At 32.3% G+C, this 22876-nt stretch overlaps 2 protein-coding genes across 2 annotated transcripts; one reads left to right on the top strand and one right to left on the bottom strand.

Moving 5' to 3' along the window:
• The first annotated feature begins 268 nt into the window (after positions 1–268).
• Positions 269–1542, top strand: LOC128395640 (uncharacterized). The gene is made up of 3 exons (XM_053356106.1): positions 269–426; positions 533–564; positions 642–1542. Exons 1-3 carry the CDS (start codon positions 371–373, stop codon positions 1214–1216), a joined length of 663 nt encoding a protein of 220 aa, XP_053212081.1. The 5' UTR covers positions 269–370; the 3' UTR covers positions 1217–1542.
• A 79-nt stretch (positions 1543–1621) lies between these two features.
• Positions 1622–22283, bottom strand: LOC128395620 (uncharacterized protein DDB_G0283357-like). The gene is made up of 5 exons (XM_053356082.1): positions 21499–22283; positions 7757–7975; positions 7040–7131; positions 4925–5198; positions 1622–3433 (listed from the first exon to the last, which is right to left on the bottom strand). The coding sequence occupies exons 1-5, from the start codon at positions 21533–21535 to the stop codon at positions 1977–1979; spliced, it is 2079 nt and encodes a 692-aa protein (XP_053212057.1). The 5' UTR covers positions 21536–22283; the 3' UTR covers positions 1622–1976.
• Positions 22284–22876: the final 593 nt, after the last annotated feature.

Here is a 22876-nt window from a genome sequence, read left to right as displayed (position 1 = left end):
TCCAATTTATCCTTTCCCATCTTTCTATAAGCTTGAGCTCTCTTTAGATAGGGTTTAATATACTTTTCATTAAGATTAATTGATGATGAACAATCAGCTACACATTTGTCCAGCCAACTTTCAGTCTTTTCCTTTGTCTCCAAATTGAAACGAAAAAAATTTTTAAATTTTCTCGAAAAAAGATCAACTTGATTAGTTGAATTTCTGTCCAAAAGATGGAGCCACAAACTAGAAAAGCGATAATGGTGACATCTATTGAGTTGAATTTTCTCCAATACTTTTAACCTTCATTGGGGTTGATTATTGTTGGATTATTGTTGTTGTGGTTTTTTTTTGATTTAATTAATTGATTACAATTAAAAAGATAATCATGTTAAATTTAGCATCTAGAATTTTAGTCTCTCCACTTCCTGTGGCCTCAGGAAGGTAAGTTTGATTGTTTTCTTTTCTATTCTCTTTATTGATTAACTTGTAATCTGATGATTTTTTTTTCTCATTTTCTCATCTTGATTTTCTCAATGTTAATAAATAGCCGAGTCAGAGGAATAGCAACTCTTAAAGACAGTAAGTTTTAGATTTTATTTCTCTACACCTTGAACAATTATTGATTCTAATTGATTTCTATTTCCATCCATTTCTAGTCCGTGTCCGATTGAAGTCTGTTAAAAACATTCAAAAAATTACATCAGTTCGCTCATTAAAGACTAGTAGTGATGGTAGCGGTGGTAAATCTTCGGGACATGAATTTGTTCCTCCTGCTGTACCTCATGGAGGTGACGGTGATATTTACTTGGCCCCTGGTTTAAAAAGAAGACCACCAGGAGCAAAGACTGTGGAAGAATTCATGAACCCTGAAGGAGCCGATAAAAATTGGCTCACATGGGGAGCAGATCCACTTGATAAGAAACGTGATCGTTATGAGGTTCATTATTATGTTGCCACTACAATTGTGGGTATTATCATTTGGGGTGGTTTAATTTTCCGTTATTATAGACCTGATTATGCTCCGCTTAACATTTACACTGGTTATAGTGCAGTTATTGGACGTGATCAATTTGATTATTGGGCAATGAGAGAAGCTTATCTAGAATTAGAGAGACGTGAAAAATTAGGTTTACCATTAATTGATCCAGATTATATTCCAAGGGAAAAAATGTTAACTCAATTACCATCCGAAGATGAACTTGAACTGTACGATTTCGATGTTTACGTATAAAAGATCAATAATTAATTTTGGATGGAAACAAATTAATCAACAACGCCAACAATTAAGAAGATTACCTGTACAAAAAAAAACAACAATTTTAACGATGTTAACGTGATGATTTAAAAGGAAACAAAAAGACAATAACAATTTACCAATGAAGAAAAGTTTGTCTGAAATTTTCATCATTTTACTTTAGCAGAGGAGAGAAAATCGAGGAAAAAATCAATTCAATCAATCCTTTAACTTGAGCAATCAGCAAATTAACTCATTAACTAATTGATGTAATATAAAAAAAACTACAATAATCCAAATATTAGTTGTATATTAAATGTTATGTACTTTTAAATCTCTTAATCCAATTGAGAATGAGATTTAAAGATTGACACTAAAATGAATGAGAAACATGAACGTAGATTTTGGTTTTAATTTAATAAACTAAAATTTATTTAAATTAAATAATTGTGAACAATTAAAACAAATGTAAACAAAAAGGTTGAAAATGAGAGTCACTTTGATGAAGATGCTTTTCCAATTAAAGCTTATGAAGGTGGAGTGGAAATTGGATGAAAACAAAGAGAGAGAGAAAGGCAAATGATGGAGGTGGTTTTTGTTTCGATTTTTGGAAATCGTCGATTTTTTTGTTCTTTTGGACATTTGTTTTGATTGGTTTTCGAGAGTTGACAAAAAAAGAGAAGAATAGATAATAATAATTAAGAATAATAATAAGATAATGTTGATGTGTTTTCTTTTGATTGTTTGTTGTTTCGTTTTATCTTCTTCGGCCGAAATGGTGGAAACCATGAGGTGGAGGTGGAGGTGGTGGTGGCGGTGGATGGTGTTTCTTTTGTTTACCGTAGCCGACACCCTTTTCTAGGACGACGCCGAAAACAACTTTACCATTTAAGTTGACTCGCGGTTTGGGTAATAAGGGAAGTAGGAGAGTTTTAAATATACCCAATGGACTGGTCATTACTTGACCACCGCCGCCCATTGGACCACCGCCAAAGTGGAAGGTTAATCCCTTTTGTGGTGTAGATTCTTGGTAACCCCCTGATTCTTCAGGAACTTGTGAGGCATGGAAATCAAGGAGCGGTGCACTTTCTTGGGCTACATATGAATCTCTGTTGTTGATGAATGAGGGACGAGGGAAACTTTCAGCGGCCATTTGGTAATCGCGTCCAACTTGTTGACCATTGGGTCCTTGTTGTTGCTGTTGTTGTCCAAGGTGATTCATTTGGTAACCCTGAGTACCAGGTTGTTGTTGTTGTTGTTGTGCTTGTTGCTGTTGAACTCCTTGAGGTACTTGAAGGTGACCATGGGGATGACCATGATGATGGAGGGACGATGCTTGTCCTTGGTGGTCACCCTGATAACCTTGATATTGTTGATGACCATATGAAGATACATAAGTTGGATTCTGTTGACTTGCCGCTGCCATCATTTGCTGATGATGTTGACCTTGTTGGTGTTGATGTGATGGACCTGATCTGTAATGACCTTGCATGGGTCCATGTCCCATACGATTTGAAACGACATAAACTGGAAGATGTTGAGTTGATGAGGCCATCATTCGTCCGCCATGATGAGCTTGACCATTTAATTGTCGCTCGTAAGATGCATGTTTATTAATCCCCGCACTGTTGTAATGATAATTGACACTTGGATTAACATTAGCACCAACATTTGTTGTACCACTTTGTCCAGTACCAGTTTCCTTGGCAGTACTATCGGCACTTTCTGCCGATTGACCAGCGGTAGAAGTGCTTGCGATTAAATTAGCCGATTCAAAGCCAGGCTTTTCGTCACTGGAACTTGTTTCGATTGAGAAAATTCCCTTCTCGTCATCTGATCTTTTCGATGCAGTCGAATGACGAGCTAAAAGATGAGCAGCGGCTAATAAGGTGTCAGCATCTCGAGAAAATGCTCCAGTCTCATCGTTGTAACGATTCCTTGGCGGTGGAGTGGTTGTGGTGGTCGTTGAAGTGGTTGGCTTAGAAGTCGTTGTTTGAGCAGAGCCTGAACCTTTTTTCGATTTATCGGACAAAGGTGCAACTACGACGATATGTGGAGATGACCCTTCGCTCTTCCTCTGCTGGACCAATCGATCGATCACTTCGGCAACTCGAGCCCCTGCGCTTTTCTTACTATTACCACTATTATTTGGTTCACCCGGTGAACGATAACCAGCGAAACTTGGCCTTGCTTCAGAGTTTAGTGATTCCAAACCTTTAGATATAATTAAAAATGAGAATAAAAAAATAACAATTAACCAAATTGTTCAAAATATCAACCATATCAACATTTCTACATTTTAATTGTCCAAACCAGAGTTGATTAAACTTTCAAAAATGAATCACAATTAGTAAGCAAACAAACTGAACCACAATTGATCAGCTCTTAAATCATCATTATTTTGCATTAATTGTCATCTAACGATAATCAAATCGCAACAATTAACATAAATGGTAAATCGATTACTAAACCAATTGAAAAAAAAGATCATTCAAGATTCTTGATCACCCAGTTAATTGTTATGATTAAGTTAACCACTAAGTTAATAAAAAGCTAATGAAAATATCGAAGCTCTTACTTTCTAACAACATGGCAAATTGTTAATTGTAAGCAAATGAAAATATTGAAATTAATTTTTTCTCAGCTCACTGATCATGCAAAACGAATTTATCTTCAATCAAAGATGATGATTATCATGATGATGATGACAAAGAAAAGGTAAAGAAAGAGATGATGATGATGATGATGATGAAAAAAATTCTGAAGAGTTGAAACGGAAAGAATGAGTTTGCACGAGCGATCGACTATTGAACCGTTCCAATGGATTAACGAGTAAATGATAATGATGATTAAAGATGAAGACTAATCTTATAAACAAGATAGAAATTAACAATTAAGGTGATGATGACAATGACACACCCTTTGGCCTCCTTATTGCTCCTTAATCATTTCAAACTTGAGTCTAACTGATTAATTTTCAGGTAAGTAAATTGTAATGAAAGATTTACCGTTATACCGTTAATTAGTTTCAATTAGTTGCAGCCAGTTAACAAATAGCTAAATTTGATTATCATTGACTAGTAAATATCTTAAATCAACTAATTAACTCTAATGTTAATCATTGTTAGTCTCAATTTGGATGTTCAATTGTAAAATCAACTGATTGTAATAATCTAATCAAACAATGGACACAAATACCTTGTCAAAGTCAATGAAAGTATCTTAATTGTGTAAGTCAATTGATTCACAATTGACTATTATTAACTGTCAAATGTCATCTGTTAACTTAATTGTGATTAACTTTGACTTTCTAACTTTCTAACAATATCTAAATCATATTGATTTTCCCGTTTACTTTTTTTTTCACCAATTGACTTTCAATTTGATTGCCATTTATATGGATAACATTATGTGTGAGAAAAAAAAAGTTAAATTGTTCAATTTGATGATAATAATGATTAACTGATTGCGAAAAGGAGAGAGAGAGAGAGAGTGAATCAGTTCAATTGTGAAGATATTTCAACAATGAGCAATTCATATTGATAGAGTGAGAGAAAAAAAAATTAAGCAGAGCGAAATAACAATCAAAATCGCTTTCACCTTTCCAACAATTAACTAATGATCCAATCAATAAGATGATGATGGTTATCATCGTCTCTTTGTAATTGTTGACTTAATTTAACTCTCTAATTGTAATTAACTTACCTGCAAGAAAGTAAACATTGGCATTGCGATTATCATCAACCTTTGATGATTTAAATTGACTTGATTGATTCAAATCGTCCAATTTTGATTCAGTAATTCTGGACTCTTTGCTCATCCCATTACGATGAGCTGTTGATGAGATTGATGAAGATGAGGGTGAAGATGAGGGTGATGAAGATGATGAGGATGCTGATGATGATGATGATATACGATTCTTAGCTTCACCTGGTTTAAGGTCCAATCGGTCAATAGCAAATTCATCATGATGACCATTCTGATGATGTGGAACAAGAAAAAAACAAAATGAAAATCTAAAAGTTAATCATGTTTGATTTCACTTTATTATTGATCAAGTTTCGATCAAATTGTCAATCAATTAATTTCTTCATCTTAATCGGATTGTTGATGATTAAATTAACTAATGTCAGCCCTTTACTGATGATTATTATCATGATTAAATCAAATCAAGGGTTCAATTGGGTTCAATTATTGAAGGTGAAAACAAGAGAGAGAAATGATTTTGGCCTAATTATTATATTAATCGTATAAATATAAACTTTACCTTATTATTGTGACCTGAATCTTGATTATTATCATTAACAATTACAGGTCTTGGTAATAATCAACATGATAATTAAATGATTGTGTATATAAATAATAATTAGATTGGTCAGTTTGATAAATCGCCATAAAAAAAAAGATTCAATTTGAGAGAAAATAAAAACTAATTGTGATTAGATAAATTGCTTTTGCATAATTATAATCATCTTATCATCATTATATTACAATAACACAATCATGATGATAATTTATATTTATTTGATTGTTAACAATTAAAGGTAATATTTAAAACTAATCAATATCAATCAACTGATTGTGATAGTCCTATTTTCAAGTGACCAAACAAAAAAGTTTTTCAATCAACAATTTAATCAGCAAAAATAATATATTGAAAAACGATCATTATTGTTAATCATAATCAATATTAACAATTTGTTAACTGTTGATTTGATATTTGATACCTTTGGGAAAGGGTCATTGATTAATCAAAGTTGTGGTCAGTATAGTTAAACATTTGCTATTCACTTATCATTAATATCTGAATGATTATTATATTAATAAACTTAATCTATCAATTGATTGTTAATTCATATTCTGAATTGACCTTAGCCTCCAGAATAATATTGAAAAAAAAAGTGAACGTTCATTGACCAAGAATAGCAAATTAACCGTTATCATGATGGTTACTCAGCGATTCTGGATTCAGGGGTTGAAATTCATGATATCATCATGAAAATGTATCTCAACTCATCCCTAACCCGATAAAATATTTAATCTTAAGGTTAATTGGGAACGGAATGAAAAAGTAAAGCTAAAAAAGGTGAAACCTTTAGGGTGACCACTAAAAACCAGTATCTTTATATTAATACTATTATTATTGTTGTTGTATTTTCATCATCATCATCATGATGATTAGTTGATTACAATTATATTTATATCGTTATTTATAATAATGATAAATAAATAGATAGCGACGGCTAAAGGTAAACGGCTAAACTTGACCTGGAAAAAAAAGTGAAAAAAAGTTTCTAAAAACAAACGATTTCTATTTCAAGTTCGAGTAGTTAATGTAAATCTTTTTGAGCTGGTCAATGGTTAGACTGACCATTACACTTTGCTTTTCTACTCCTTTATTAATCTTGGACAATTAACTCTTACTATCACACCTATTGGATTTCAATTGTTGTCACCAATTGAATATAAAATGATACACAAACAATTTAAGTGTTAAAAACTTAAACTTTGTTAACTAAAAGTGTTAATTGCTGGTCAATGGTCAGTAATTGTTTGGAAAATAACAACAACAGTTAAGATAATAAGATCTTGATTAGAATCATTTTTCTCATACAGTTTGTATTGCTAATTATGGCTTCAATTAGTTGATTGTAAACATTTAGCTCGGTGGATAAATATTCATATATCTTGGGAATCATCAACAATCCAAGTTAATTGTTATCGGAAAGTTATGTAACAATTTAGTTTGCGGGAAAGAAAATCATTTTAATCCAAATTTGATTAGTGAAAATTTGATTACTCGATTAGTTGATTACTTACTGAATGAAATCGTGATGGACCAGATAATTTAAATGCTGATTCCCTTCTTGCTCCCATAACAACCTCAGCACTTACAGCCCAAGCTACGACACCTAATTGTGATCAAAAGATTAATTAATTAGCCAGAAAACAAATGAAATGAAATCAATTTAAATTATTACCAAAAAATTTTAAACTTTTCTAATTGTTAATCTTTTATAATAATAATAATATTTTCATTATTAATCCACCAATCAACCTGATAATTGATTGTCAACAGTTAAGATTGTTTTTTTTCATCTTTTAGTCTTTATCTCTTAATCTGATTGATCAATTTTTGTAACAGTAATAATTTAATTTGATTGTTGATTTCCAATCATCAGTAATGTGAAAGTGTGTACAGTCTGTCAATTGTATTTTTAGTGGTGATTTTTTTGCTGCTTGATTAACACTCAATGGGATTAAAGAAACGTAATCAACAACAATCAACGGACAACAATAATGGTAGTGATAATAAAGAGTAAAAACAAAAATAAATTCACTTTAAATTGTTGTATGATTATGTTGATTTCTCCTCCTTCATCTTCATTTCTCTCTCTCTCTTTAAATAAATAAATCACAATCGATAGACAGGAAATTGGCAATTAAGGTCACAACCTTTTACCAACAATTGACCAACTGAATTTAATGTTAAATTGCGATTAAATTGCTGCTGATTAGCATGATAATTAGGCTTACCTATGATCGCTGCAAGTGCAGGTAAAAGTAGTCCCAATGAGAGTATCCATCTCATCCTTGTTTTGGCTTGTTCATTTGAAGATTCTGAGCCGGGTGTTGATCGTCCAGTCGCTGATGATGGTGACCGTCCACGGTGATGATGATGTCGAGGTTGATGATGATGACTTCTTATTTGTGAATGATGACCATGATGACCATGACTACGACCACAGCTTCCCTCTGTAAGTAGATTTGACGGTCGAGGCATTTTTTTTGATTATTTTGAGAAAAAAAATGTTCCAAGTGTAAATAATGATAAGAGCAGCAATTAGAAAAGTAATTAATCCTCTTTTGCTTTTAATCAATGATTAAGTGTATTTCTTGTGACAATTGATTAGCTTAACACTTATCCTAAGCCAATGGACAAACAATCAAAGGACTTTAATCCAATAACACTGGATCTAAACACAAAAATCAAAATGACTGGACACTCATTCCCTAACACTGACCAGATTGTTTAATATTGACGATACATTGATGATTAAGATGATGATGATAATGATGATGGAGAGTGATGGTTATACAAAATCACAAGTTAATCAAAGTTGATCAGGTTGATGGAAACAAAAGTTTCAAACTGAATCAAGAAAATTGATCATGAAAAAGTTTCATCTTAACTGAACGATGGATTAGTTCAAACTGAATGGACAAAAAGTGATATTAAATCTAGAAGGATGTTACCTTCGTATTGACTTTGGGTTAACTTAAAATAGAATCATCATCATTCAACTCTCTCTCCCTCATCATCATCATTTTCATCCTCATCTTCATCATCTTCCTTCATAAGTCCATTTAGTCCCTTCTCTCTCTCTCTCTCCTGCATCATCTTCGTGGACTCATCTTTTTGAAGACCTACTTTCAAACGTTAACCTCACTTTTGGCGATATTGTGTCACGGCATTAAAAAGATGATGATGATGAGAGAGAGAGAGAGAGATGCTTTTGCTGCTGTTTTCTGTTGTTGATCATCATCAACAATCAACGGGATCAACAGAATCAAGTTTAACTGGGTAAACAGTTATCTTTACCTTCACATGAGGCCGATTTTTACCTTTTTCTTGTTTCATTCTAATCATGATAATAATAATCTCCCTGATTAATTTACCTCAATTTCATCTGAATCATTTATTCATCATCTCTTTATCTTCATCTTCATCTCTCTTTTATCACTTTCCATTCAAAATTTTTAATCTATTCCCAAATTCAACTAACATTTAACTTTCTCATTTCTCATGATGAACTTTTTTTCCTTCATAAATTCAATGAATTTACTATGAAAATTTAATCAATAGTTTTCATTCATCAAATTTGTCCACTTGATTAACTAATTGTCCACCTTATTTACTATACACTTAGTTATCAACTTGATTCACTTTAATTTAATTGTTTAATTCAACTTGTTGCACGTGTTTTTTTTTTGCTAATTACTTGCTGGTTGGCACAGTTTTTAATTGTTCACATGCAAATTAGATTATTAATAAGAACCAATTAATCAATTAATCAATTGAATTGAAATTGAGGTCAATTGAATTGAGAGAGAGAGACTAAAATTTAATTTCACCTTTGAATCTTTTGTTCCAATTGATTAGGTAATCACAGGAATGATTAACTTAATTGATTTACATGACAATTAAAAGGGTTGGAGGAAACAAGGGACAACATCATTAAGATTGAATAATCAATTAACTGTTCCACTAATTAATTAAGTTGATTTAGTTAAATTGTAAAAATGGAAAGGCAAAAATTTCGAGGTTGATTGAGATTAGAACGAGAAGAAAAAAAAAGTTATCGAGGATTCGAGACAAGGTTCAAGAATTAGATTATTATTAAGATAATTGTGATATTATTTGATTACTTGTTAAATAATTATCGCTACTGAATTAACTGTGTCGATGAACTTTTCAGCTTTTATCCGACTGACCCTTTACTTGGAAAAGTGGCCTTAACCTTTAATACCGTTCGTTATTTTAAGAATCAACGAAAACGATTATAATCAAGCCTCCGGGTGTTTAATTTTCTTGATATACAATCAAATTGTTATCTAATGATGATGATGATTAACTTTTAAATTGTAAAATGTGAGAATTTGCTTGGCAATAATTAGTTAATTGCTTTGAAACAATCAACATGTTACTGTTTTCATCATCAACATGATGGCACTTTAGTTAGTTAACTTTTCATTTCAATCTTTCAATTCATTATAATAATTTAAATTGTTTGCACAATTTATGGCTAATCAAAGTTTCCAGGTAATTGTAATTATAACAATCGGGTAACAATTTAGCTTTTAATTTACTCTATGAGATTTATAAATGGAAAACAATAAAACACAATTAACTTTTTTTTCTGCTTCTTTATATAAAGAAAACATTAAACAATCAAATTGACCAGACACTTAATGATCAGTAATTAATGTTAATTGTTGGTTAGTTTGAGACAATCAAAACTTTATAAATATATATTCAGTCCATTGGTTAAACCGTAATCACTTTTGATTTACATTAAAGGACAATTTATAAATTGTCATGGTAAAATTAGCCTTTTAATTTAGTCTAATTATCTTGTTGTAATTGTCATCATAATTATCACAATTAAATTCACTTTCACCAGGTAAATTTAAAAACTTTAATCACCTGGAAAATTTAAATTTAAACTTTACTGATTACAGGAAAAACTTTGGTTTCATCAATTTGATTAGTTAATTGTTGATTATTTCAGATGAATCGTTGACACTGAATCAAAGTGTATAAATAAATTGCCTTGATTGTTGTTAATAATTGTAAAGTTAATCATAATTGACAGACTCTATTTGAATGGAAATACATTTTTCTTACTTAATTTCCAATTCTAATCATTGATTGTAAACAACTAATTGTAACAATTTACTCATTTTGTTAAATTGTGATTATAATCAACGTAATTTGATGAGGATGGAAACAAGATCATAAATTAGGCCAATTTCACTTGTACATGAGGATGAGGATGATGATGATGATCAAATTGTTGATTAGATTGATAATGAGAATGGTGAGATTATGATTAAACACCAACAATTTAAATTTAGATTGTCATTGTCACTTATTAATTGCTATTAATATATAAAAAAAACGGTGAAAAAATAAACTTTCAAACTTGGACTTGACTTTAATTTACTTTCCCAATTTAAATCTTAATCATAATCATAATTAACTATTCACCTTAACCAACAATTAAACTTTTCCATCCTTTTCTAATAATAATAATTGATGATTGTCACAATTAACATTTTGTTTCATCCTGACAATTATAATTAGCATTATTTTATGTATTGTAAGGGATGTACAGTCATTGACTGTTTTCGACCCCTCTCTTTATTTATCTCATTTAAAATTCATTGGTTAATCATTTTAAATTTCGCTCTCAACTGCCATTTTAGAATAGAATATAAACAAATTCTATTCTCTTAACACAAGTCAGTAGTTACTCACCCACAAGTCTTACTTGTCACTTGCCCTTTCTATTATATTTACTCATTTTCCTTACAATTATAATTACCTTTATTTTCCTTAATTACTGTTACAATTATCACCTTAATTCAGTCTCAATTCTGTTCTCATTTACCCTTTGTGTTATTAAATTTACATTTGAATTAATAAGTTTTACGTTCTGCCCTCCTTTGTATATGTGGTCAGTTAACCTTAAAAGTCTTTGACTTTATTCTGGTTTGAGATACTTGATCTATTAAAGATCTTGGTTTGAGTTAGCCTTGGCCCCGAAATTAACTCTGGGTATTCTTAACGAAACACCTAACAAATGGTGGAGATGCCGAGTATCTCATAAAAAACGTGAAAATTTTTTTTCTGTTCAAATTGTTCTCTGCAAAAAGCTAAATTTTCCTCTTCCTATAAAGTCCTTTGACTTTAAGTGCTGTGTCTTAAGTGTTACAAAAAAAAAAAAGCCAAATAAACTTAACCTAGTGAATCAAATCATCACATCATTCATAAAGGTCACCTTGAAAGTCCTTGACTTTACCATCATCTCTACGCTTCAAATAAACTATTAATTCATCAACCTCTTCATCATACTACTCTATCGAAGACGAAAACATGCCGATAGACCCAAGAAGACCAATAGAAATCACCATTGGTGAATTCACTAAAGAAGAAGAAAATAAAATTCGTTTCATCAAGGAAGTTGGAGTCATCAACATACCGAAAGACGCTTATTTAACCAGAAAATTTAACGAGGCGCTTCAAACAATGATGATGTTCTACGGGGATTCTGATGATCCAAGGAAAAATCCAACCAAATTATTCAACTTCGATTGGTTTAGTTGTCCTGACAAAATGAAAGCTCTTAGAGCAAATGGTATGACTGATACTAACATTAAGAAACTCATTGAGTTTGGGTATTTTGAAAGTGAAGATAAGTCACTGACTTATGAAGATCTTAAAGGTCAAATGACCGAACCCCAAATCAAAATTTTCTTTCAGTCATGTAATCAAGAATATAAGATTAACCCAGTTAAGTCAGCAAATGAACCCGAGACACTAATCGATACCAATGAAGATTTAATATCAGGCCCTACTCCAATTAACCACGACTATCCTCCGATGAATCAGTTCCATTTCCAATCTAGCTGGTTGAAAGTTTATAAGAAATACAAAGAGACTGAAAGTTTACATGAATGGTTAGAGGGTTTAGAATCAACATTAGAAATTCTCGAGTTCGGCGATTCAGTCGCGATGAGAATTTTGTGTTTGAATCTCCCTAAAAAGATGTACGATGAAGTCAAAAGACTTCAACTAGATGAACCCCATTTAAATTTCCGACAAGTTTGTGTAAGATTAAGAGAGAATCACATAGGTACCCATGAAATGATCTCAGCCCTTCACACCTTGTTCAACCTCAAATTTTATAAAGGAAACGATCCAGTTTCGCACGTAGAGAAGATCAAAAAAGCTGCAGAATTAAAAGTTCCTAATATTCCAGAAGAATGTATTGTTCATGCAATAATACATTCACTTCCTTTAGATCTGAAAACCAAACTCACCAGTAATCTCAATTACACAACAATAGATTCAGTACTTATAAAAATGAAATCGTATAACAATGGTCAGATCCTTTCCCTTAATAACCAGAGAAGTTATAACACAACCCAGAGACAAAACAAAAACAATCGAAGTACCGATTCAGAACAAAATAATGAATCAAACAATCAGAAAAAACCCAGAACAGGACATCAGAATCCTCAACAAGAACAAAACTCTCAAGACCAAGGTCAATCGTCGCAAGTAAAAATCTGTGATTTTTGTGGCAAGAAAGGTCATCTTATCCACCAATGTAGAACAAGAAAGAAAGTAGAAGGTGAAAAAGAAACCGTAACGATTAACACTTCATCAATTTGTTCAAATCCGCCCCAACAAAAGATGAATCCTGATCCACTCCTAAACCTGGAAGTTCTCAACAATGATAAACTTAAAAGTGTTACCGCCCTTGTCGATACTGGAGCCGGTTCAACATTAATGTCATTAAGCCTCGCCAAGGAATTGGGATTGTTGATCTACAAATCATCTCATGAGTTCCGTGGATTCGACAACGATAATGAACCCGTTAAGGCCATTGGAGTAACCCAAATTTTCGTCAGAGTTTATCCTACATACAGTGAAGAAGCAATAAGAGTTTTTGTGTTCGAAAAGCCTTCTTATAACCTAATTTTAGGCCAAAACTTCATACACAGTGCATCAGTAACAATAATAGGTAATCAGGAAACAAGAGTATTCAAAATTCTTAGATTTGGCATTCCAATTCAAGTAAAGATAAGAACTCCAACACAAACCTGTTGGAAGTATCTCTTCGAAAACTATTATCCTAAGATGTTTGGACCTCAGCTTGGAACTTTCCAATCACCAGAAACTGTTTCTAGTTCAGTGACCGAATCTTCGAAGTCGTTGACTTCAGTATCAGTGTCGTCACCTTCAGAATCTCCTGCAACATGTGAACAGTCAGTGACTGTTGAAGCTCCAACAAAAGATGCGTCAACAAAAAGGAATAGAAAAAGAAGAAAGTTGAGTGAAAAAACTATTGTTAATGAAATGGAAAGATTATCATCAACGATCAACATAGTGAAAGAAACTGAATATTGTCATTATATTCAAAAGAGAAAATTAGATCAGAGAAAAGAAGAGTTTCCTAATGAAATCAGTGATTTAGACGCAACTCTTTCAAGTGCAATCTCTCATGATCTAACTCCAGTGGAAAGAAAACAAATGGAAAACTTTCTTCAAGAATATAAAAGTACATTTTCAACACACAAGTATGATCTCGGAAAGATAACTCCTGATATTGTAAACATTACAATAGATATTGGTCTTAACCCAATTCCTCAATGCAACCCATATCGACTCGGTCCGAAAATGCGAGAGATTATGGAAGAAAAAGTTAATGAACTTTTAAAAAATGACATTATCGAACCTTCAAAAAGTCGAGGATGTTCACCAGCCTTTCTCGTACCAAAGCCTGATGGAAAAAGTCACCGACTTGTTACAAGCTTTGTCGAACTCAACGCAATTTGCCGAACAAGAAAGTTCCCAATGCCGAACGTTGAAGATCATATACAAGCTTTAGCCGGTTTTAAGTACTTCATCACCATCGATTTCTCACAAGGATTTCACCAAATAGAGTTACGTCCAGAAGAAAGAGAAAAAGTGGCTTTTACAACGGAAAGAGGAATTTATCAATATAAAAGGCTTCCAATGGGACTTGCTGATAGCCCAGCCTATTTTCAAGAATTTGTGAATAAAATTTTCGGTGATCTTCTTTACAAATCATGCTTAGCCTACATAGATGATGTTGTGATAACTGGAAGAACCTTCATGGAATTGTTATCTAATGCAGCTAAAGTCTTCGAAAGGATTAAAGAAATTGGTTTAAAGATACAACCCGATAAATGCAAATTCGGTCACACTGAGATAAAATTTCTTGGTCATATTATTTCAGGATCATGTGTTAAGCCCGATCCAGAAAAAGTTGCGAGATTAAAAGCGTTCGAGCCACCAAAGGATGTTAAAGCCCTACAAAGTCAGCTTGGACTTTTTAATTATTTAGCCAAATTTGTTCCCAACTATTCAACTTTAGCCTCAAACTTATTCGAATTATGCTCTAAGAAAACTGGTAAATACAAGTGGCTCTCTATTCATCAAGAATGTTGGACGAAAATCAAAAATTCCCTCATCAAAGATTGTGAACTTTCCCAATATGATCCAGAAAAGGAACACAAATTAATGGTTGACGCCAGTTCAGTAGCCGTCGGGGGAATGCTGTTACAATTAGAGGACGATAATTGGCGACCAGTCAGTTATTTCGGCTCAAAATTAGCAAAACATCAACTCGCGTATACAATTACCGAGAAAGAGTGCTTAGCCGTCGTTGTTGGGATTAAAAAGTACCAACACTATCTAATTGGAAAAAGATTCATCGTTGTGAGTGATCATCACGCACTTTGTAGCCTCAGAAAAACGGAATTCAAGTGTACACGTTTACATCGTTGGGCAAATCTTTTAGCTCAGTTCAAATATACGATTCAATATGAAAAAGGTGAAACTCATCCAGCCGATTGTTTCAGCCGATCCAATGAATGGAAACATAAGAAACAAGGAAAAATCGAAGAAGAAGATTTTTATAAGTATCTACATTGTTGCCATGAAGTCAGTCCGACTTCAAACAACACATTAAGTCACAGACTTAATAGTGAGTCAAGTGAAAATTGTGAAATGGAACAAATTCCGACTCAGCTCGATGAAGATAGAATCTTCAGAGTTTCATATGTTCGTGAGTTAGTTAACATCATCAACGAGAAGATAAAACAACCCGACATAATGGATCAATATACAATCGACAAATTCATCTTAACTGTTTCTAATCCAGAACTGAAAGAAAAAGAATCAACGATCAAAGAGGAACAACAAAAAGATACTAACATCAAAAGAATCGTTAAGCAAGTCAAAGATGGTGAATTAAAACAAAAGTTCAGCCTCAGAAATGACATTTTATATCGACGACTCAAAAATGGTAAATTAGCAATCGTATTACCTCACAACATGATCAACAAAATTTATTCAAGTTACCACGAAGACCCAATCGGAGGTCATTTTGGACTTAAACCTACTCTCAAAAAGATTAGAAGTGTTTTTTGGTTTCAAAATATGGAAGAAATCATCGCCAATAGAATAAGAAAATGTTCAAAGTGCATCAAATTCAAACCAAAAACAGTTAACCATGAAGTGAAAAGATCAATGCCTATTCCTGAAAAGCCTTTCGAAAGAATCCAAATCGATATACAAGGACCTTATCATCCATCGAAAAGAAGAAATCAATACCTTATCGTAGCTGCTGATGTATTAACTAAATTCACCTATGCAAAAGCCTATCCGAATCAGAGAGCAAAAGAAGTCATTGACTTCTGCAATAATCTCACAACTTTCATCGGTATTCCAAAAGTAATTCAGACTGACAATGGACCTTGTTTCCGATCAGATGAATTCAAAGAATATCTGAAAGAAAATGTTATACATCATCAAAGATCAGCGCCTTATCGCCCACAAACTCAAGGTCTAGTCGAAAGAATCAACGGAATCATTGGCCAAAGAATCAAAATGTTCGCTGACAACAAAAAAGAATGGGACACCAAAGTTAGAGAAATCATCATAAGCTACAACTCTACCCCATCAGAAAGTCTCGGACTTTCACCTCATGAACTTCTCTTCAATTGTCAACCTAATAATCCACTTTTAAATGAACTCGAAATATCAGCTGATAATGATCATGTAGACATCAATCAACTACGAAACCAAGTTCGAGAAAAAATGTTGAACAATCAAGAGAAAAGGTTAGAACAACAAATTGAAAAAGATAAACCATTTAAGCCTGGTGATATTGTTGCAAAAAGTTCATCTACATAGTAAAGAACTTGGAAAATTAACACCAACTTTCGAGGGCAAATACATTGTGATAGAAGTTTATGATTCAGCCGTTTCAATGATGAATATTAAAACCCAGAAAATGGAGAAATCAAATTTCGTTCATATTAAGCTCCAAGAAAGAAATGGGTTAATTAATGAAGCTTAAGTCTATGACTTAACTCACTTTCTACATTTCATCATCATCAATTTTAAGTATCTTTTAAATATCAATTTTCAACAAAGAAAGACAAAAGCTAAATCAATTAGTGCGCCAATTAACTAGATCTATTTGCTTAAAAATCAGTGATTTTTTTTTCTCACGCTCATTTTAACATTGGTCACCCTTTAATCATCATCTCTTTGTTTCATCTTTATAATTGTGAAAAGCTAAAAATCAACCTTTACTTTCACCTTTAATCGTTTATATCTATTACAATCAAATCAACTCTAAATTCAGCAACAATTAACAAATTATTGTGTTTTCCTGTTTAAAGTCTTTGACTTCTCTCCGAAAATTTTTAAGTTTCCTGTTGAAAGTCTTTGACTTTTTCTTCAAAACCAAACCATTTGTATTAATTGTGCTAAGTGCTAAAGTCATAGACTTATAATGTCTCAATACAGAGCTTTACCTGTTGAAGACAAAGTGAACATCATTGAATCTTCAATCTTTTACGATTACATCAAAGAAAAGATCTCTACAAGATGTGACTATGACGACGCAACGCTTAAAAAAGCCAACCAATTGGTAAAACCTGAACCAGGATTTGTGATCTCAAAAAGCTCTTGCGAACCAAGACCAAAAGACATTTGCGTTTTGTGTTGCCAAATTGCTCGTGAGCCAGTAGGTTGTGGTTCTTGTGATCTAAAGTACTGTCTTAAATGTGCCTATTATTTGGTTATTTTGTATAAACTCGATCACAACCACATCATCCGCAAAGAGCAAGTCATTGACTTGATTGGACAACAATTTACATGTATTACCATAGCCTGTCCAACAACAAGTTTAATCATCAATATCGCAAGACCAGAACAATTCAACAATTACTCAGTTAGATGTATCTACAGTAAATGCTCATTCATTGGTGAATACGATTTAGCAGTTAAACATGTTCATCGTTGGTGCTCCTTGAAGTCATCTGACTTCAAATTTGATGACCTTTACACTGGTGAAGTTTTCAAGGAACCAAATGATCCAATTAACTCTTCAACGTATAAGTGTATTAAAGTGGCTCCTCAATTTGAGACTCATCAAAATGATCCCATCGCAATACAACAAGTTTGGATGGACGGTTTCTGTGACATTTTTGAAAATGCTAACATTGAAGAAATAGTTGAAGTTCCTAACAGATCAACAAAGCGAAAAGCTCAATCACCAAATCCGAATGAATCAGTTGTAAGAAGAAGTCGAAATTGGAATGAATTCGTTCGCCAACATCACCATACGGCTTCACCCAAAAAGTCATTGACTTTATTTTTCTCACCATCTTCATCACCAAAAGACTCAACCGAAGAAGATGCTTTAAAAATCGTCTTTCCTTGCGCCGATGTTAGAGAGAAAGAGAAGCTTGGAAAAGCCAAAAGCGACTCTCAATATCCATCAACATCAGTTATCTGGGCCGATATCATTAAAGAAGATGAAGAAAGAGAGAAAAATAAAGCATCATCATCACCAACAATTCTCTCAACTCCATCCTCATCATCAAGTGAAAATGTTACATCGATTATGCCATCAACATCCACACAATTAGTAGAAGATGATGACGATTGGAATGAAAGTTCTACAAATTCTGAACTAACCTCTGATAAGCTCAAATCAAATTTAGATAAAATTTATTGTTATCGTACAAAAGCTGAAAAGCGTAAAGAAGCTAAAGAGAGAAAACAACAAAGAAAACTTGGGTTAATTCCGAAATTGATCAACAACCCAAATGAACCAGTTAACCCTGAATTAAAGTCATTGACTTTAACAAAGTCAATCGACGCTCCATCAACATCATCGAATTACACCTTCACTGAAGCTGTGAGTTATGTACCCGATTCGACAGGTCCAACACCTAAGGTAGAAGGATGGAGAGATAATTTCAAATCTAAGTTAGCCAAAGAAGCATTTGAATACAGACAAAAGAATCCAGCTGAATGGAATAAGAAAGAAAGATTGAGAAAAGAAAAAATAAATAGAGAAACTCTCATAAGGAAGTTAGTAACTTCTAGTAGAGACATGGCTCCACCAAGAGAATACGCCATTGAGCTTACTAACGCCGCAAATAAAGCAAATGAATTGGGACTCAAAATTTGTTCAATCGACTTGGAAAATGCCAAAGTTAGAATGAAAAATGGTTATTGTTACAATGTTCCAGTTTGGGTTGCCATCATCGACGCTTCCGCTCGAGTCATTTACCACGAATTTATCCGTCACCCAACATCAGCTCTCGATAAAAAAGGATTCGGAACAGAGTTTCATGGTTTAGTTCCTAAAGATACGGCGAATGCGAAAAACTTTAAACGCGTTAGACACGAGGTTCTCAATATCCTTCGTCAATATGATCGAATCATTGTCGCTGGACAAACAGGAGATTTTGTGACTCTATTCTTCTCAATCAATGATCATCTTTATCTTCTTCCCAGAATTATTTGTATTGGTTCATATTACAATTGTTACTCATCGAATCAATCAATCGGACTCAAATATTGTGCTCTATTGTTATTTAGTGTTGTGCTCCAAGAAAAGGTACATTCACCATTAGTTGATGCCGCCTACACACTCTACTCCTACCTCATCGATTTTGATCGAATTGAAAAAGTCAAACTGACTTTAGTCGACACCGCCGATTTCAACCAAGGTTTTCGAGGTTTCATCTATCCGAAAAATGAATACATGGCAAATCTACTCAGAAAAACTATGGACTTCATTGGTGACTGGCCGAAATCATTTAAAGTTACTCCGTTTGATAAAGGAAGTGAAAAGACTAAAAAAGAGCGTAAACAGAAATACGATGCCTTTAATTACATTCAACCAATTGAAGATTCTCTCATTGCTGAGCCTTATAAGTTTACCGAAGATCGAAAAAAGTCTTTGACTTGTTTAGGGCTGCGAAGAACCCGATAAAAAGTCCGTTCTCAGCTTTGTCCTGGGGATCTGTAAGGGATGTACAGTCATTGACTGTTTTCGACCCCTCTCTTTATTTATCTCATTTAAAATTCATTGGTTAATCATTTTAAATTTCGCTCTCAACTGCCATTTTAGAATAGAATATAAACAAATTCTATTCTCTTAACACAGTCAGTTGTTACTCACCCCACAAGTCTTACTTGTCACTTGCCCTTTCTATTATATTTACTCATTTCCTTACAACTACAATTACCTTTATTTTCCTTAATTACTGTTACAATTATCACCTTAATTCAGTCTCAATTCTGTTCTCATTTATCTTTGTGTTATTAAATTTACATTTGAATTAATAAGTTTTACGTTCTGCCCTCCTTTGTATATGTGGTCAGTTAACCTTAAAAGTCTTTGACTTTATTCTGGTTTGAGATACTTGATCTATTAAAGATCTTGGTTTGAGTTAGCCTTGGCCCCGAAATTAACTCTGGGTATTCTTAACGAAACACCTAACAGTATCTAATTGTGTAAGATGAAAAATAATAACAATTAGTAATTAAGACTAATTAAGAGTCCAACTTATTGTTTACAACATTGTTTAATATGATTCTTAATTGTTGTAATCAATATTATCATGTTATAATATCACTGAGTAGATTGTGATTAGTTAATTGTTTTGTTTTCCGTTTATTTTATCAATTTTTAAACAAATTTTATCATTTGATTATCTTTCATCCTTAACTAATTACAATCAGCTGTTAATTGTAATCAAAAAATATAACAATCTAACCTTTTGATTATATTGATTGTTAAAATTGATTGTGTTTCAAATGATAATTGTCATGTTAAGTTGATTGTTGTTGATCAAGTGAATACATTTTTCTTAATCAATACAAACGTTGAAAGTTAATCATTTACAGTTGATTGTTTAAAACAAGTTCAAGTTTGTGAGATAATTAAAAATAATCAAACACATTTATCAATAGACAACAATTTAAGATGATTAACTTTTGTTAGTAGCAATTAAAAGTCAATGTAAAAACTAGTGAGTTAATTGTGACTCTTAACACAATTTAAAGGTAATCGGGTAAATGTTGAACTTTGCTAAATTGTTGATTGTAATTAATAAATTGTCTTGATTATCATCGGTAAATTTATTTTTCTAATTACAATGTTAATCGGTCAAAATGTGATTTCCTGTTAAACCAGATTTTAACCAGAACTTTTAATCACCATCATGATTAACCAATTCAGTTTCAAGTTGATTTAGAATCAAGAATTGATCATCAAGAGGAAACTACCGGGTAACCAGTTTCAATTTGATCTTAATCATCGTAATAATTATAATCAACACTACAGGGAATTAACTGTAATCAAAAATATTGATATTTCTTTTCTTAATCACTACAATTTGCGAGAACAATTAAAAATGGTAAAAGGTTTTATTTCCTTTAACAAATAACAATTAAAATCTTATTCACAATTTAAAGACAATCCAATTGAGTTTTCGTTCAATTCTCAGTCCATCTAATTAATATTTTTCTAATTAATTATGATTAAATTATCACAGCACAGAAATTGATAAGTTTAGTTTTTAGTTTACTTATTAATTGTCCAAGAAAATCACATCACCAACAATTAAGACTAATTTGATTAACTTACCATAATCACTGGCATAATCCATTTGAAAACTATCCATGTTTTTGATGATTTAAATTGTTACAATTAAGTTATGATGATAGTGATTTTGATGATAAAGATTGGATGAACTCTAATAACAATCAACAATTACAAAGTAACAATTAAACACGTTGATTTCAGAGATGAATATAAATTGTTGACGCTTGACTTGAAAATCTCAAGTTAATAAGTTTAAATTGTTAACCATATTGTATATCAGTGATGTACACAATTAACTGTTCACCAACAATTAATAAGGATCCCCATTAATTGTCATAGGAAATCAAATCACAAATCAATGAAGACAAAAAAAACAATTTGTTGATCAACACTCAGACACAAGTTGATTGCCTATTGATTGTGATTAAAAGATCAGGATAGGCAAGAGAGTGAGTGAGAGAGATGAAGATGAAGATGAAGATGATGATGATGATGAAAAGGATGAGGATGAGGATGATAAAAGGTGGATGATGTAAATAGTAAACAAAGTAATCAACAAGGTTAAGAGAAAAGGTTAAAGACGGAAATGATTGGCTACGAGAAACTGGATCTTCTTGATTTAGTTACAGTTAATATTTAAAATCCCGACAATCAAGTAAATTAGGTTGATCCGTAAAGTTGATTATCATGAAAATGATGATAATGATGATGAAGAAAAAAGAAAGAGACGAAAAAATAATATTCTTATTATCGTTCGGAACTTGATTAACATCAATAGTCTTCAACTCGAGTAACAAGTTAACGGTATTAAGATGATGATAATGATGATGTTGATGAGAACGTGCTAACTTAGTAGTAGTTGGGTTACGGTGTTAGAGGGTATGATGATCAACCCTTATCATCATCTTTATCTTCATCATCTCCTCCTCTTTCTTGTTCCAACCCTCAGGCAATTAACAGAAACAATTTTCGATCAAATCAATTGGTTGTGTCAATCCAATCAATTTAACTTCTTTTCCTCTACTTATAATCACCATCGATATTCGAAAAAATTGATCAATTAAAAAATGTCATTATAACAATTAATTTCTAATTTCTAATTCCTAATAATATCAACTGTTAATTACAGCGAAATTAAGTTAATTGTCAGAGTCGATCACAATTTTTTAATATTAATCATCAAAGAAACAATATCTTTTCTTGATCAAGATTAGAACTAAATCAAATTTATGGAATTTCACAAGAAATTTATTGTGTCTAAGTTTTTTAATTATTCTTCATTCTTAATTGTTGATTATTTTTTTCTTCTCTTCGATTTTATTGATCTAAATTCTTTCATTTTTTCTTTTTGAAAAAGGCGCTATTTCGACTTACCCTGCCATCTATTGTGCTTTCCATATAAAGTTTAATTTTCTTTTCT

This window comes from Panonychus citri, unplaced genomic scaffold, assembly GCF_014898815.1.
Source record: "Panonychus citri isolate SS breed McGregor unplaced genomic scaffold, ASM1489881v1 Contig00141, whole genome shotgun sequence".
In the NCBI taxonomy this organism is placed as follows: domain Eukaryota; kingdom Metazoa; phylum Arthropoda; class Arachnida; order Trombidiformes; family Tetranychidae; genus Panonychus; species Panonychus citri.
Note: the sequence above shows the minus strand (reverse complement) of the source record. Positions and strands in the feature narration are given on the sequence as shown.

Coding starts and splice junctions, on each gene's coding strand:
- LOC128395640 (XM_053356106.1), top strand. CDS start 371: ATGTTAAATTTAGCATCTAGAATTTTAGTCTCTCCACTTCCTGTGGCC. Junction 427..532: donor CTTCCTGTGGCCTCAGGAAG/GTAAGTTTGATT, acceptor GTTAATAAATAG/CCGAGTCAGAGGAATAGCAA. Junction 565..641: donor AATAGCAACTCTTAAAGACA/GTAAGTTTTAGA, acceptor ATCCATTTCTAG/TCCGTGTCCGATTGAAGTCT.
- LOC128395620 (XM_053356082.1), bottom strand. CDS start 21,535: ATGGATAGTTTTCAAATGGATTATGCCAGTGATTATG. Junction 7,976..21,498: donor GGATTATGCCAGTGATTATG/GTAAGTTAATCA, acceptor ATCTACTTACAG/AGGGAAGCTGTGGTCGTAGT. Junction 5,199..7,039: donor GTCCATCACGATTTCATTCA/GTAAGTAATCAA, acceptor CCACATCATCAG/AATGGTCATCATGATGAATT.